We start from the raw sequence: 16,713 nt of genomic DNA on the forward strand, positions 1-16,713 counted from the left end.
TTTCTTAGCAAAGAAACAGGTGAAAGCTAACAGATGGTGTCTTTCAGGGGGTGCCTGGAGACTAATGGGAGTTCCTGAAGTTGAATGAGGTTGAGAAGGACTGGTTTAAGTTATTCTCCCTCCCTGGTGCTTCTCTCTTCCAGTTCATTTACAGAGCTCTTGGGTCTCTTTTCAGGCTTCATTTTGCTAAGTTAACCAAGCCAGCCTATTTTAGGACATAGCTGTGCTGCAGTAGTGGTACATACCTGCTAGGATGTTCCTGAACATGGCTCACCCAGAGGCCGCTCAAACTGCTGCATTTTAGACATACCCCTGGTGTTCTCTCATAAAAGAGTCTGCTTGTTCCACTTAAAACCCTTCTCTGTTCTTGTTCCAGTTTGAATTCATCTTTCTTGAATATAGTTGACCAGACCTGTATGCAAAATATTCCAGAGAGGTTTCACGAAAAACTTGTAAGAGGGCATTAGCATTTTCTTCCTTCCATTTAGAAAGGCCTTGACTCGTACATCTGAGGTTTGGGTTTGCCACTTTCATAACCATATTATCTTGGTGTTTCAGTCATCTTATGCTGGACTTAATGCAGTGATTCTAAACCAGCATCATCCTGGGGTGCTGCAAGATCCTTTAATGGTGCCATGGAGCGTGAGTAGATAAGCAGATAAGTGTAGGCTCAGGCTTCTCCCTGCATGGTCAATCCCTGACTGCCATTGCCTGGTCCCTCTGCTAAGAGGTAAACTAAGCAGTGTAATATATACATTAATTTCTGAAATTGGATACAGTTTAATTCACAAAAGTTGTGGAAGGGTTTCCTTGAGTTCAAAAAGGTTGAGAACTATTGATATAATGTGCCTTGGTCTGTATGTTGCATCATTTCCAACTGATGAGCTCCCATCTTAAAAGAAAATGCTTGTTAATCCTTCAGTGTTTGATCTTCTTTTGTACTATTACATTTAACTTAATTTCTTTAAGTCCAGTCCTCTAAGTCACCCAGTTCTTCCTGTGTGATAGGCTGATTTTCATCTGTATTGACAATGCATGCAAACCTTTCACCAAAATTTCATTAACAAGTTTGTACCTTTTTATGCCATAGCTGTTAAAGAAAATATTAATTCAGGATAGTTCCCAAGTCGATCCTTGAGGATTCTACAACTAACCTCTTTCCCATCCTAAAAATTCCCTTTTCAGAACAACCTGTTATAGGTTTCCCTTCAGTCAGGTCTTAATCTGCTTAATCATATTTGTCTTAATCTCAAATTATCATTGCATCTATATTAGATATACCATGTTTTTCTTGACTAGAAAATGTTATGTTATAAAAGATGTTAGATGTTGTATTTTATCCCACTTTCTATTTTCTTCCATGTCCTTAATTATTCTTTCCTTCAAAAACTTTTCTATACCCTTGTATATAATGATCATCAGATTAAGTCTTTAATTGCCCAGTATTATTTCTTCTCCTTCAGTCTCAACTATAAGTACTATGTGATGTATACCTGGGAAGCTATTTACCCATATCACAGCTCCCTGTAGTATTTATTTTATATGGTAGAGATCTCTCCATATCAAACTCTAGCACTGCTAGTTTATAGCATAGCCCTAGCACTACCCCAGTAAAACATTATATACCACACTTCACCAAAATAATTTTGAATTAAACCATTGTTTTATCTGTTCAACAACTTATTTCTTGAGGCTATCACATTATTAATGCACAATGCTAATCTATTGCCATCCATCTTTCCCATAACAGCACCTGCCCACAAAATCTCTATTCAAATAATGACTATTATTCCACCAAGTTTCTATGATCTCCATAATATCTATTAATATGTCTTGAACCAATAACTGTACATACTCCATTTTTTTTTGCTCAGGCTGTTTGCCATAATGCACTGGTTATTATAGTTTTTTTTCTCATTGATCTCTCCTACCAGAATAACTACAGTCCTTTCATTAGCTGTACAGTTTAACTGACTTGTTCTTTTTGATACTTCCTCCTTGCTGCTTATCTTTGTACTCTCTGATCTTCTTCATTGCTGTATTGTAGTTGAATTGATTTTCATATGCATTAGAACTGCGTATATGGAGCTCCCTTCCCCATGTCTTGGTTTGAAAGCTTTTATCTGTTGCACCAGGCTTATCCCAGAAGGTTAATACCAAAGGTACTTAGCTGGAGTCCATCTATCAAGAGGACTCTTGCTTCTAAGTGTTTTATGACGAGTTCAAGTGGCATGTAGGAACCTAGTCTTGTAATCCGAAAGTAAATAAGAAGAACATGTTATTGAAATAGCATAATCAGCCTGTATTTTTTTTTAAGTGATATGACATTGTTATTTAGCTTCAGCAAGTTTTAATGTTTAAAACCTGCTGTCTTGACTTCTGTTGTTGTTGAAAATTGCTTTTATTCCTTGATGCATTTTGTTTCATAATGCTTATTTGTAAAGATTTCTTATTGGAGAGAATGGAGTTAGTCATTTAGAGCTGCAGTAACATCTTAGGAGCAGTGTGACATCATTCTGGTATCAGTTTTCTAGCAAAGCTAGGAGCCCTGACAGCTGGGTTGCTTTTTCTCTGTGTCAGGACTATACAGTGCTCATCGGGGAGCAGCTTCAAAGACAAAAGGGTTGTGTCTCGCGTCTTTCCGACTGTTCTTTTTGTTGTTGTTTGTATGTCAGGCCTTTGGTAAAGAATGCATTTCCCCGAAGACTGGTGAGTAACTCTTATGCTTTGGTATATATTGTAACAATTATTGACTGTAAGTAAAAGGACTTTTCTGGCTTTCCTGGAAAAATCAAATCTGCTCCAAATATAGTATGTATATCAAGTGAATGCAAAGTGCTGTAGAGGATGTATAATCCACATTAGAATTTAAAAGCAGAGATGGTAAATTTATAATTGGAATAAAAACTAGCTTTTGTGATTTAAGATCATGTTCAGTAAAAGTACATAGCTTAAAGGTTTTGTATTCAAACATGCTAACTTCAGTATCGAGTTGGTGACTGAGGAGCTAGGAGAAGAAACTTGTATAGAAAATGATTTTAATGACAGGGACAAAATAACTTGCATTGGAAAGCTTCAATTCTAAGCTTTCTAGTTTGTGATTTTCATGTTTTCGCAGATTGAATTATATCGTATGTAATAGCATAGCATTGCTTAGTGGCATAGTTCAGTGTGAGGATTTTAAGCATTTTTGATTAACGTGCAGCAATGGGAATACCCTCAAATGGGTAACTTGTATGAATTTGTTTTAGCAAAGGCAATGTTAGTAGCTGACTGTTAGAAACGTTATTTGTATTGAATTGGAAGGGTATATCACAAATATGAACTGAAGGAGAAAAACTGAACCATTTTCACTGAAACTGTGTAAATGGAGCCTATAAAGATTTAAATCTTTTACTCTGAGCTGTAAATTTTGTCAGAGTATTCTGCCTGTTGTATCACAACCTCTTCATGTCTGTAGTTTTTCAGGCATTTTATACCCAAGGCACAGCTAATGAATTTGCTTCACACACACTCATTTTTTTTTCTTGTTAGAAAGGCAGTGCAAGATACCTCTCTTTCTTGTTTGATTACCGTAACCAGGCAAAAACGGTTGAAGGCAAGATTTTAATCACAGCCTGCAGTCCACGCTTTAACACTCTGAAAATCCTTGGTTAGCTTGCCAAAATCAAGGGTGAAAATAATTATTTAACCTATAAAGTATTAATTCCTTGCTAAGATGAAGAAATTCTTTTGGCACATCTATAAATACCTAAACAGGCACATTTTATGAAGATGAATACATTTATACTTGTCTCATCCAGTGTTCTGGATTTCTTAGGAATAACGTTCATCTTGATAGATGTTAGATTTTTGCTGAAAATCAATAACTAAGTTCAGAATTGACTACAGGTAGTCAAAATCAGACCTTTATGTAGATGGTGAATGTACTATTCTTAATTGTCAAACTGGCACTGGCTGTTCTGTGAATGCATCAGTGACTGGGTTTTTTTAATGATACAATGTTTGATGATGTTGTTAATACTCTAAAAGTTTCTAGAGTGAGATGAGCGTTCCAGCTGCGCATCTTACCCCATAATACCTCTTTTTGCTTTTAAAAATGGTAATGCACTGGATTTTTAATACTGATTGGGTTCATCTCATTAAACCCTGTAAAGTAATGATCTCTGAGGAGCATTAATGTATGAAAGGTGCTACTTAGATCTTACAGAAGATGAAAGATAGACTTTTTTTTTTGTGTGTGCAAGTGAAATATAGTATTGGCCTAAGGTAACTGTTGTGATTTTTATTACATGGTAGAAAATAGCTTCAATCAATGAACAAATATGAGGTCACCTATAGGATAAATGAAGACAGAAACAGCAGTGATCCTACTGCCATGGTAGCTGGAAATTGGGACACTATAAGTCTAATCTCCTGTTGGCATTTTGCATGAGTGTCAAATCTGCTGTTTTTCCTGAAAGAAAACATACAGGTATTCTTAAAGCAGAAGGCAGGGGAGGCTGCTACCTTATAGATTACCTATTTAAACTGCCCTGCCTTCTGTCTGACAAGGTATTCTTAAATTAGTTAAGGCAACTTGCTGTGATGGCTTCCTGCAGAAGAGAAGTGAGTGAAATGAGAACATGCTTTCTAAAACCATTCCTATTACATGTAGGATTGGTCTTATCACAAAGATGCAAGTTTTGAAAAGGGTTGCATTAGCCAGCTAATTGAGTCCCATGATCTTCACTTTATTTCTGAGTCTACTGCAGAACGGATGGTTAACATTAAATGATCCAGTTACTTTTTCTTCCACCTACGGTATTACTGGATTTTCTCACAATTGCTTCACTGTCTGTAATGTGAATTTTTGCACAAAGAAGAAAGAAAAGATTCAATATATTAGTGGACTCTGACTGCAAGTTTTGAGCAAATGCTTTTAAAATTTCAAAAATGTTATTTGACTGAAATACTCAGATAAAACTCACCTGTTCTTACAGCTTGCAACTTGTGCATAATTTTGAATGTTAATCTGCTGGAATTTGTTTTTTCTCTCTTCTGACCATCTGAAAATTAATTTTTGTGAAAGTGAAAATAACACAATCTTTTCACTTAATTTTCATTGCTTCTTAAATAAACATCACTGAATTGTATGATTGTTATCTGTTGGCATTAGCAAACAGCTATTTATTCAGGTTCAAAATAGCTAATATTTAATATGGCAAATTATTTAGTCTTCAAAATGACTTTCCAAGATTTTCTAAATTATGCATGTGGAATTTTTTTGGCTTAATTAACATGCATAAACTAATCTCAATTTATGTAATTTGGGGATTTTATCTTTGAAATCATTGTTAGCAGTCCCTTGATACAAGGATGGCAGTGTTCCAGTAAATAGGGAAGTCCTGGGGAGTCCACAGATGACTGATCTAAGGCTGATCTAAGGTCTGCATGTTTGGTTGGCAAATAGTTCTGGGAGGAAGGAAGGAATTCTGGTGATGCTAGATGACAGCTCTTTCAGTCTCTTGTCTATCTGTCTCCCTAATGGGGTGAGTTTTCTCAAAATGAACCTTGCTTTGTTTTACATCATGGTACCATTGTGGACAATTCAGTGCTAGAGTCTCAGAGGTATTGATGTTAATACTTAATTTCTTCAGATTGACCTTCAGAGTGTCCTTGAATTGCTTCTTTTGCCAACTGTTACAGCAGTGACCTTCAGTGAATTGGAAGTATAGGAACTGGTTTGGGAGCCAGCTGTGAAGCATCCTTATTATGTGTCCTGTCCAACAGAGCTGGTGCCATAAAACATGGTTTCAAGGCTGCTGGTTGTTGCTTGGGCCAGGAAACTGACATCTGTCCTTCCAAGTGATATTGAAGATTTTCAGACATTGCTGATTTTAATGTTCCAAAGCTTTCCGGTGTTTCCAACGTCATCCAAATTTCAAGCCCGTACAACAGGGTAGGGATCACAGCCTGTCAGAAGAAAAGTTTGATGTGGGTCCTGATGTCGTGATCATTGAAAACACAATTTTGCAGATGTCCAAAGACAGCAGTGGCAGATTATATCCAGGGTTGAATATTATTCTCTCTGAAATATCACACCAGTAAAGGCTCCCCACACTTATTTTTATGTTAGAATAGCTGTTGGGGCCTTAGAACTATTTATTGTATGCTCCAGAGTATTAGAGAATTGAAGATGCTAGATCTTTAACAGAAATATTCTGCATCCAAAATATTTATTTATTACTCAGTTTACATGAATTCTATTACAGATAAAAGAAACGTTACAAACTTTCACCCCAAAAAATCCTTTCCATGTTTGCTGTCAACTTACGTCTTTTGGGATTTTTTAATGTTATTGTTTCATTGTTCCTATAGCTATCCCAGAGTCTAGCAGAACCTGTGTGTTATCAATAAAAAAAGAAGCCCAAAGAAACTACTTCAAATGATAAAACAAAACCCCTTTCAGACCTTGATTAAAAAAAATAAAAGACCAAACCAATTTTCTCATTTGTTCATTCATCTTGAAACAGGAATTCTGTTTTTAAGTTAATTCAGTTTGAAATATTTTTGGCTTTTATACCTCAGAAAAGAAAAAAAAAAAAAAAAACTTGAACAAGTCCTTTCCTCCCCCCTCCCTTTCCAGATCATCTTTAATGATTTATAGTTTGGGGAGAGGATGGAATCTCACTGAGGTTGGAGAGATTTTCATAGGATTATAATTAAGAACCTCATTTATTTTGATATAAATAGTTGCTATGCATGAACAGAGGTATGGGTTACAAAGTTGAATCTATTTGAATATTTCAATATTTTTAATGTTGGTGCCATTTATGACCCCCTAATACTGGTTGAATGGTCATAGTCTTAGGAGGATGGTACAAAAAGATTTTTCAACAGCTGCATCTACATAAGGATTTTTCTGTAATTGCTGTCCAGTGAAGTAGTCCTCACGTACACATGGCTGGAGGCAGATGCTAGTGTTTTGAGAGCTCTGCCATTTAGCTGATCAAAACAGGTCTACACAATCCGGAGTTTAAAACACTAGCCCACTCTAGACCTGGTCTATAATAATGGTCCCGTTTTAACATGTTGGAGCATTTTCTAGTGTAAGCCAATGTGGGAATCTGGGTTGGAAAAAAAATGGTAGTAGACCGGGGGTGGGCAAAATACGGCCCACGGGCCAAATGCAGCCTGGGGAGGCCATTCTGTCTGGCCCACAGGCTCCCTAAAAATTTTAGAAAATTAATATTCATCTGCCCTTGGTTCCTGCAAAAAATGACAGGAACTAAGGGCAGTAGGACCCAGGGGAAGCCTGGTGGGCTCCCACAACAGCAGGGCCCGCCTGACCCCAGAAGCAAGGGCTTCTGGCCTGGGACCATATGGCTGCCCTGTGGCTGGCACCGCGGGGAAGGAGGCAGGTGGGCAGGGGAGGACCCCCGTCAGGGAAGGAGCCCAGGGAAAAGTGGTCTGGGCCGGGCAGTGTTTGCCACCGCCGCCTCTGGGGTGCCCAGCGCGTGAGCTCCAGGCAGACAGCAGCAGCCAACACTGCCCGGCACGACAAGTGAGGGGGCCACAGCTACTGCTGCCAGTGGGTGAGCCCGGAGCCTGCTTAGAGCCCAGGCTGGTAGCAGGGCTGGGCTACAAGCTGGTGCTGAGCGCGGGGAAAACCAGCTGGTGCTGAGCGTGTGGAAAAGCAGCCCCTCACTCACCCCATGGCCAGCGTTCTGCACTGTAGCCACTTGCAGCCTGCCTGGGGCTGCCTGTGCCTGCTCCAGACAGCCCTGCATGGGCTGCAAGCACCTGCAGCAGGGAGTGCTGGCCATGGGGCGGGTGAGGGGCTCTTTTTCCCTGCACTAAGCACCATCTTCTTCCCTGCCAACGAGCAGGGGTTTGGGGCTGTGTTGTCCCCCACCTGTACTGCTGGGCTGGGGGGGCACTGGGTGTGGGGGTCAGCTAGAACACAGGGCTCATGCCGGTGTTCTGGGGCCAGTGCCAGCGGGGCCCAGAGCAGGGCAGCAGGAGTGTGGGGTCCCAGATGCCAGGGCCGGGCCAGCTCCCCACTCTCCCTGCTGGTGCAGCCCAGTCCGGCTCCACAGACCCCTGCCAGCCTGTGCCCCACCTTGGGCCCTGCTGGTGCTGGCCCTGGGACATTGGTCCCAAGATAGTGACCGGGGGTGGGGCACCTGTCAAGGGGTAGGGCTAACCATACAGCCCTCAACAGCCTGCCAAAACTGGGTAACTGGCCCTCCGCCCAAAATAATTGCCAGCCCCTGTAGTAGATCACAGTTTTCTAGGCTAGAAGAAGGAAGGACTCTCCTGTATACGTAAAGCACAGCTTACCCAAAAAAACAAACCAGTGCTGGAATAATATTTGACTAAGCTGAGTAGGTTGGATATCTGGATATAAAGGCATGATGTTTTCTGCAGTAAGAGAAAAGCCTTAAATTTCAGCATCAGGAGGAAAAAAACCCACCTGAAAGCACTGAAGCACTTTAAAGCCAAAGAGAGAGAGACAGAAGTAGTTTCTTTTTGGCATGTGTCCATGGCATACTCATTTTTGGGTCTGCTCGTAAGTGGTTGTAGGTATTACTAGCATGCTCACATAGCAGCTATGTTACACTTTTTCAGCCTCTGCCGTGTGCAGTTGGTAGCAAGTGGGTGCTCTGTTTTCACAGCTGTGCTTTCTAGCATTATCTGTACTCAAAATTGCTAAAATGAATTAATTGAATGAAAATCTGCTAAAAACTATGTAGTTGCTGTGTAAAGCTGGAGTCTGAGTAATTGCAAAATTTTTGCATGCCAAAGAAATTTCATAAGATGGGTGAGAGGTAGGTACTGTAGCAACAGCTGATTCTCTAAATATGGTTTTCAAGGTGATGAGCCTAATGCATTCATCCCTTCTACAAATCACACTCCTTAGCGCTCTCTTTTTTGTAGGGACCTACAGAATTTGGGGCTACTGTTCTCTGATTTTGCAGTATGAATATGGTGCCCAGCACCGTTTTCGTGGTGGAGCGTGGCAGCCCCCCACCCCACACCTCTGGCTGAGGGGCTCTGGAAGTCCTGCCCCTCCCTGGAGATTGGGAGATGATTATCTTTCAGTCTCTGGGGAGGGGCAGGACTTCCTGGGCCTCTTTGCTACCTGGGGGGGGTGGGTCACGCCACGCTCTGCCACAAATCTTACCCCGTCTCTCACTCACCCCGTGCCACGGGGCACCAGGACTTGCTGCCCTTTTTCCATTTTTACAGCTTGCTCAGACTCTCTCTCTTGCTCTTGCTCACTTTTGTTGCTGCTGATTTCATACCTTTTTACAGTCTGCTTTTTCATGGGGACTGGGCTTTTTCATGGAAACTGACCAAATTTGCAGTTTCCCTGAAGTTGCATATTCAGGCGGTCCCTACTTATTTGGGACAATAGATACAAAAATGGGGTGCAAGAAGAGCCAGTATTAGGCTTCCTGTACTACATTTGGGTGAGTACTGAATATAATGTGGGAGAAGGCTTGGCTCTGAACCCAGATGCTAAAAGCTGCTGGTGGCTGGATTTCTGCTGAGGGTCAGGATTGCTTAGGTAAGTGGTCAGTAGATTTAGGGTGACAGATGAGCCTGGGGCACAGTAGGATTATGGGCGCAGCTTATGAGAAATAGCTGCTTTGGAAATCCTTTCTTTATGTTTGTTTTCATTGGTGAAATGAGTAATGCAACATATGGTAAGCTGTAGTTGATTTTATCCTACTGAATGCAAGTTACTACTTGTGTAATTCTGTTAAAACCAGTTTCGGGACAAAATAAAATTGCATCCAGTTTTATAAGAATTGTACCAAGAGACTAAGGTTCCCAATTTGTGTGGAAAGTTGTAGCTGAGTTGCTTTTACGTTCCTAAAATGAATGCACATTGATTGATGGGTACAGACTTCAGTGGTAGTTTGTGCTATTTTGTTTCTTTTTATCTTGGCCATCATTGCTTTCGTACACCAGAAAAAAAAACCCTCTGTAATGTTTATATAAAGAATGGCCTCCTACTGCAGGATCGTCTGCATGGAGTAACTCTTCTTTCCATTAAGGTAGTATGAACATCTTCTGTTGGCATACTGTTTTACCAAAAAATGTACCGTATTTTCTGGTATGCCACATGCCCTCATATAAGAGGTGCATCATTTTTCTGGAAGGCAGGATGTAGAAGAAAAGATTTTTCTAGAGTCCTGGCCAAGAGCTTACTGCATGCAGCAGCTAACTTGCCATCTGCCAACTCCATGCCTGTTTTAAGCAAAAGCTAAAGTGTTTACTCTTCCAGAACCACTCCTAAATTGTCAGCAGTTTTTTGACTCCTCAGCCAAAAACTACTGCCAAATCTGCAGCAGCTGGGAGAGGGTTAAAACTGGATTCTATCCCTGTTGCTTGCTGCCTTGGAGAGAAGTGCCAGCCATTACAATGCAGGATCTCCATGCTTCTGTTCTGGCAAAGAAAATTAAGCATTGCTGGTTAAGACATACACTCCAATTTTGGATGGGTGATTTTTGGGGTTGGGGTGGCTTTGTATGATGTGCAATATGACTATTTTTGCTGATATAATACTAAGCCCTAATCAGAAGAGGGGCAGCTGACCTATACAGGTATACCTGTTCAGCTACCACTTTTTAGATGCTGTTTTCCAACATAATTATTCCATTTCATAATTATTCTGGAACAGAGCACTTGTTTAAGAAATGAGTGTCCACATCAAGATTTATTTTTCAGTTTAGCATTGTCAGTCAATTTATTTCAGTAGAGAAACCCTACATCCTATATCAAGTTTCTCTATTAGTTGCAGATTTTTTAGAAGCATGGAGAAACCCAGAATACTTGAGCATATTTTTGTCAGCTCTGTTGACCCTTTCAGATATCTTTTAGGTGCCTGATTGCCTGATTTAACCTTGCGTACTAATGACTTGTAAAGCTTTATATGTATTTTGGTTGCAGGTTCAGGTACTAATGATGTTATATTTCTGCCATGCTGCAAATGTGAGAAATGATTTATTTTAGGTAGTCCTTAAGGTCTATCTTTTCATCAGGGATCCTTTCCTAATTTGAGCTGGGGATTTAAAACATGTCAGTAGTTAGGCAACATTTTGTCCAAGTGAGCGAATGGATGTTTAGTGTATCCTTGACTGAAATTAGAGTAGTATGGGTACACTTTGAACCTTTACCTAGTTCATGAACATTCCTTCTGCCTAAATCTTAATTTCATTTTAAAATTTGGAGTTAGACTTTATCGGTTAGTAAGTAGCATTAAGAAAACTTATGTTTCTTCATGTGACTTATCTATATGTCAGTGCTCATGTACTGTGTTAGCAGCAGTGATGGGACTGATCAGTCTTTGGGCAATGTGATTCATATTGGGACTATCCCTGCTCTTGACATCATGTTAAAATACAAAGATAGGCAACTGGTAAGGTCAACATTAATTGCTTGATACACTGATTCCTGTTTATGGAAATGAAATGTTCCTGTTGGTTCTTATAAGTCATATTAACAGTCTATAGAAGTGGGCTAGATGTCAACTAAGAGGTTGAAGTGATGTAGGCTGTCACCAGTATTTAGCTTTCTTGTACTGCAGTGAAAAATGATAACTGTTCATTTTGTAAATAATCTGTATCCATTCCCTTTTATTATGGAAAAATGAATGATACAGAAGAAGTTGCACAGATGTTGAAAACTGTGGAAATGTGAAAATATAGGAAGAGACAGCCAAGAAATGGTTTCATTAAGTACAAATTTTCCAAAACTTATATCTGTTGGTTTGAGTGTAACAGATAAATCATTTCAAGAGCTGTGATTTTGTTGCAGATATGCAAATAAACCAACACTTTAATATAGATTGCTGTCTTTCATATCATCCTATACTACAACTTGGGGAATTTATGCACAGAAAAATTCAAGATTATGCAAAATTAATTGCTTTTCTTTACAAATTAAACTAAATATAACACTGTTTGAACCTTCTTTAGAAAGATATGCAGATACTTTGTATTTATACACCTATACAACACATTTTATCACAGAATCTTTAGTGCTTTATCATTCTATGAACAAAAAATAAAATGTGACCCAGCAGGTGTGATTTAAAGCAAAAAACAAAAAAAACCCCCTAAATAAAACCATTTGGGCTTGTTATACAGAGATTGGATTTTATAATTCTCACCAAATTACTCTTTCAGTAAATAAGATGCTCATTCTTTTTAAAGTTCAAGTTCAAAACAAAATCAATCAGTAAATTGCATAATCGTTCAAAATAAATTCTTACTTTTGTATATTGTGTGGAGAGATGTGGGATATAGTTGCAAGTAGGTATGGGTTGTGTGTGGGGGGGTTGTGAAGGTGTGAGGGATTTGGGGGGTTATGAAGGGGTGTGGTGGGGTTTGGGTATGTGGGGGGGCTGTGGATTGGTGGGGAGGTGGGTTTGTGGGGGGCTGTGGGTATGGGAGTGTGTGGGGTTTGTGGTACTGAGTGCGGGGTTTGTCAGGGGGTGTGGCTCCCCTGCCACACACCTCCTCTCCCTGTATACAGCCCCCACTGCTGGTGACAGCAGCAGCAGCAGGTGGCAGACCCTCAGGGTGCTCATGGTTGCAGCAGACTGTCCCCCTGTAGCGTGCAGCTCCAGCTGTGTCCTGGGGGCTGCATATGGTGGCATGGAGCTGGCCTGGCCCAGCCCAGGCCACTGGCGCATGCCTTCGAACCAGACTGGGCTGGCTCCATGCCAGCATGGGTTTGCAACACCGCAGGCAGGAATGATGTGCCATTGGGCAAAGCCAGGCTGACTCCGTGCCTGCACATGCGGCTTCCAGCACACCAGTGGGGAGCTGCACATGGTGGCATGGACCCCATGGATCCTAGGCTGCATGCCATCAGGCTGGGTGGACCCTGTGTGGAGGCATGGCCCAGCCCAGTGGTGAACAGTTCCTTTCCACAGTGCCATGAGCCTCATGTGCTGGTATGGAGCCAGGCCATGTGCAGCCCTTGGGACTCAGCCAGAGCTATGCACCACTGGGGGCCTCTGCCTGCAAGAGTCATGAGCACCCTAAGGACCTGCTGCAGCTGGCAGCAGGAGCTGTGCACCATGGTGTGGGATGATGTATTGGGGTGGGGTGTCCATAACCACCCAAAAACCTTACACCCCTCCTGTGTTTATGCAGACAAGAGCTCCCCTCCCCACTCACCAGCTGTCTGGTCCTGCGCCACCGTGCTCAGTGCCTCTACATGGCAAATTATGCAATATTGTTCAATTATGAGTGCTCATGCATTTTATATGCAAAATTACGCAGGCATATCATTGCATAATTCCCTGGGGTGTACTATACCATGGATAAAATATATGTGCTGTTGAACCAAGGTCATGTTAGCCATTTCAGCATTTGTAAAGGAAATATGTATTTAGAATATTTTACATAGAATAAAATACAGGAATACTACAAAATAAAATCAATAGAGTATCCAACTGTGAACAGCCAGGAGACTCAAGTTCTTGGGAATTATCATATTAAGGTGATGTAAACTTTTGATCAGATTTAATGCTAAAATTTCATCTTGTAGATTCTGATAGTATGAGTAATGGTGTAACCTCTTACGTAAAACACCTCATTGTAATCATTGCTCTTATTATGCTTTCTTTGGTCAATCAGTCTTTTGAAATACCTGACTGAATGTATTATATCATGCTCAAGTGATTTTAAGCCCTTAGCAATAAATCTGTTTTCCAGTGTAGCACAAATCATCTCTTCTTTTAAAATGTGTACTTTTAAAAGTTTTTATGCTTTCACAACATGAGTATATCTGTACTCCAAAGAAAAATGGAATGTGATGTATTGGTTTACATTAAAAAAAAAAAATCCCCTCTAATGTTTTATAACTGCAGAGAATGCAAATAGGATCCCCCAAAAGCCATTCCCATCCCCTCTCCCTTGTCTCCCGCTGTCGACAGATGAACAGGTCATAAATAACTCTTGCTTCATGAAGTTGTGCTAGTCCATTGGTCAATTACCTCTGCTAATAATTTTGGGTTGTGACAGGGAGCTTGAGAATCAAAAAATCAAAATACAGCAGTGTCTTATGCTGGAAAATAATGTCAGGTTGACCTGTGGTATTATGCTGTAAGAAGCAGACTGGCTCAAAAACAAATGGATTTGATCCCAATAATCTGTAGAGGTGTAAATAGTCTTGTCTGATTCACGGAGGCATGTTTTAATTATTTTTTTAATTAGGAGTCCTATATAGTTCCAAGGTAGGGAAGACCAGAAGCCATGCAACCTGGCAGTAGAAATTCGGTACCTGGAAAGATGCTGAAATTTGAAAATGCTGTACCAGCCTTACTACATGGGTGTTTTCCCTTGTGTTACATGGATCAGGTCAAAGGCTCTCTAGGCCACTAGGCTAAGGACAGAGAGTACACACAAACCAGTTCAACTCATCGTAAACAGGTTTAAACGTGTAACAAAACAGATGTTCAGCGCACATAAACCATTTTGAAAATGGCTGAAACCGGTTTGAGATAAACCTGGTTGAATGTACTATCAGACTTAACTGAATTGGGTCAAACTGGTTTATGCAATGTCTGTCCCAGACCTCTTGCTGGTTTAAGAAAAACCAGACACCCCCAGCATCCTGGCATACTCTCTGGGCTAGGCTGGGCAGGACTCTCTGCTCCACAGCAGGTCTGGCTCTGCAGCACGGGCACAGGCTGCAGGCTGCTCCCCTCCTCTCCCTCACTACTCCCTGCTAAGCAGGAATTCCCCTCTCCCTTCTCCCACCTGAGGAGGTGTCTGTGTATTAGCTAGCAGACCACATGCTGGCTATGGTCCATGCTGAATCAGCAGGTAGCTGGTAATATCCCTCTGTTGTTTTCTTAATGAGGTGCTAAACACCGAGTTGGAGGTGATGAACACTTATCAATTCCCTACTAGGCTAATTGAAGCTTCCTGCTGGGGTTTGGCCATGTCCCCCTCAGCTCAGTCCTGTGCAAGGGAAGGGAGTGCTGCTCTAGCACCCCTCAGCATCTAGCCTGAGCTACTGCAGGCATGTGTCTGCATATCTGTTATGTCTGTGCAGTTACAAACCAGTTCAGCCTAGTCAGGTTAGACTAACCTGTAAAGACTGAATCAATTCAGGCACAGGCTTTTTGAATAGCTGTCCGTAGCCCTAAGGTTCCTAAGTGTTATAACATTAATGCAAATAGTTAATAACAGCTGCTACCACTCCAGTCACTGTAGTAGTTCCAGAAGGAAACCAAGATTTCACAGCTCGAATGGGAGGGGAGGGGGTCACCAGTTTATTCCATTTTGAATAAATCCTATCAACTACTGTTCAGCCACTTGCACAGCATGCTTCTTAGTCACAGTTACTGAGAAAAAGGTTATGGTTACATCCAGACCTACTTGACTATGTGAATCCCTATTAGTTATATATTCAAATATGGAATTCAGACTACACTGATATTCTTGGTTGCTTACAACGTTCTGGTGAGATTCTGTTTTTGTTATATCTATCTGTAGACTTTTATCCCACTAAACCCCAGGTATGGACTTTATTTCCAGCATCTGATGGAAGCAGTTAAGTGCTGCTTCAGTGAACGTTTTTTCTCCCCTTTTACTGAGATCACAGTTGAAAATGTGGAGTTTTTTTCCCCAAAGCCTCTTTCTGCTGAGTTGCACATTGTTCCATCTAGTCATCCTACTTATTCAAGGTATATGTGAGCTAAGAGACTGAGACGCATTTTGAACTGTAACAGCATCACTGTGCTGATAATTTCTGTCTCCTTTCTTCAGATCCAGTTTTGCTAGCTATGTCCTTGTGACAAACCCTAGCGGGTCAAGGTGTTCCCAGAGAAACGCCCAAGGTTGTGTAAGCTTATTGGTTCCCCACTTTGTTGAATGGGTATGCCCAGGTTATTAATTTCCCCAGAAATCATACATTACCTTGGGTACTTTGGTAAAATAACAGAAGAAATGTTTATTAAAAGGAAGAACACATGGTATAAAAAAAAAAAAAAGTGATCAAATGCTTTGACAACAGAGTATGGTAAAACAAAACTGACAAACTTATCCTATATTCAGACTACCACTTAGCCCTCATACAAATTCCAGTGAAAATCTCTTGGGGTCTGCATCTCCTCAGTTACAGTTACCTTCTTCAAGCAGGGACCTCCACACCCAATTTCCCCATAGGGGGTCCTTCCTAATGGTCACTGCTTCCAGGGCATTCCACACAGCCTCTCCCTACCCCCGCCCCAACACCTTCAGGGGATCCAGAGAATCCTCTAGAGTTTCTGCCTGTGTAAATCCATCCAAACTACCTGAATGCTAGAGCACGGGTCAGCAGTGTTTTTGGGCAGAGTGTCAAAAACACCTGTAATCTCAAATTGTAAGATGTTGGCATGGTGGGACAGACAGTGGGGGTGTCACGAGGGGCCTGATCCTTGTTGTGGCAGCACAGCCCTGGCCCCTTCCCTGCCATGTGCCCCAAGGCATGTAAGCCAAGCAAAATGCCTTTGCATGCCACACCGGCACCCATGCCAGGGGTTCTAGTTTGTCTCTGATCAGTGATTTAGCGTCTCTTTCAATAACAGTGTCAAGTTTCTCAGCTCACAGAATTCTAGATTTGGAAGGGACCTCAAAGATTACCTAGTCTCTCCTCCCTGCTCCCCTCTTCCCCCCCCCCCCAGTACACCTACAGATATACTTTTCCTAAACCATCAGA

The 16,713-nt window shown here is 41.2% G+C and overlaps 1 protein-coding gene across 5 annotated transcripts in view; it reads left to right on the forward strand.

Moving 5' to 3' along the window:
* Positions 1 to 2,563: 2,563 nt before the first annotated feature.
* PLEKHA5 (pleckstrin homology domain containing A5) overlaps positions 2,564 to 16,713 on the forward strand; it is a 157,280-nt gene continuing 143,130 nt past the window's right edge. For 2 of the 5 annotated variants that reach the window (XM_019515614.1, XM_019515611.1), the window contains exon 1: positions 2,568 to 2,709. In XM_019515614.1, the coding sequence (XP_019371159.1) occupies positions 2,690 to 2,709 (20 nt within the window). In that variant the 5' untranslated portion in view covers positions 2,568 to 2,689. Of the gene's footprint in view, positions 2,710 to 16,713 lie in introns of all 5 variants that reach the window. The other 3 variants (XM_019515613.1, XM_019515612.1, XM_019515610.1) reach the window with 3 other exon arrangements.

The sequence above is a fragment of the Gavialis gangeticus genome, unplaced genomic scaffold (assembly GCF_001723915.1).
Source record: "Gavialis gangeticus isolate Ggan-Ray unplaced genomic scaffold, GavGan_comp1, whole genome shotgun sequence".
Lineage (NCBI taxonomy): Eukaryota > Metazoa > Chordata > Crocodylia > Gavialidae > Gavialis > Gavialis gangeticus.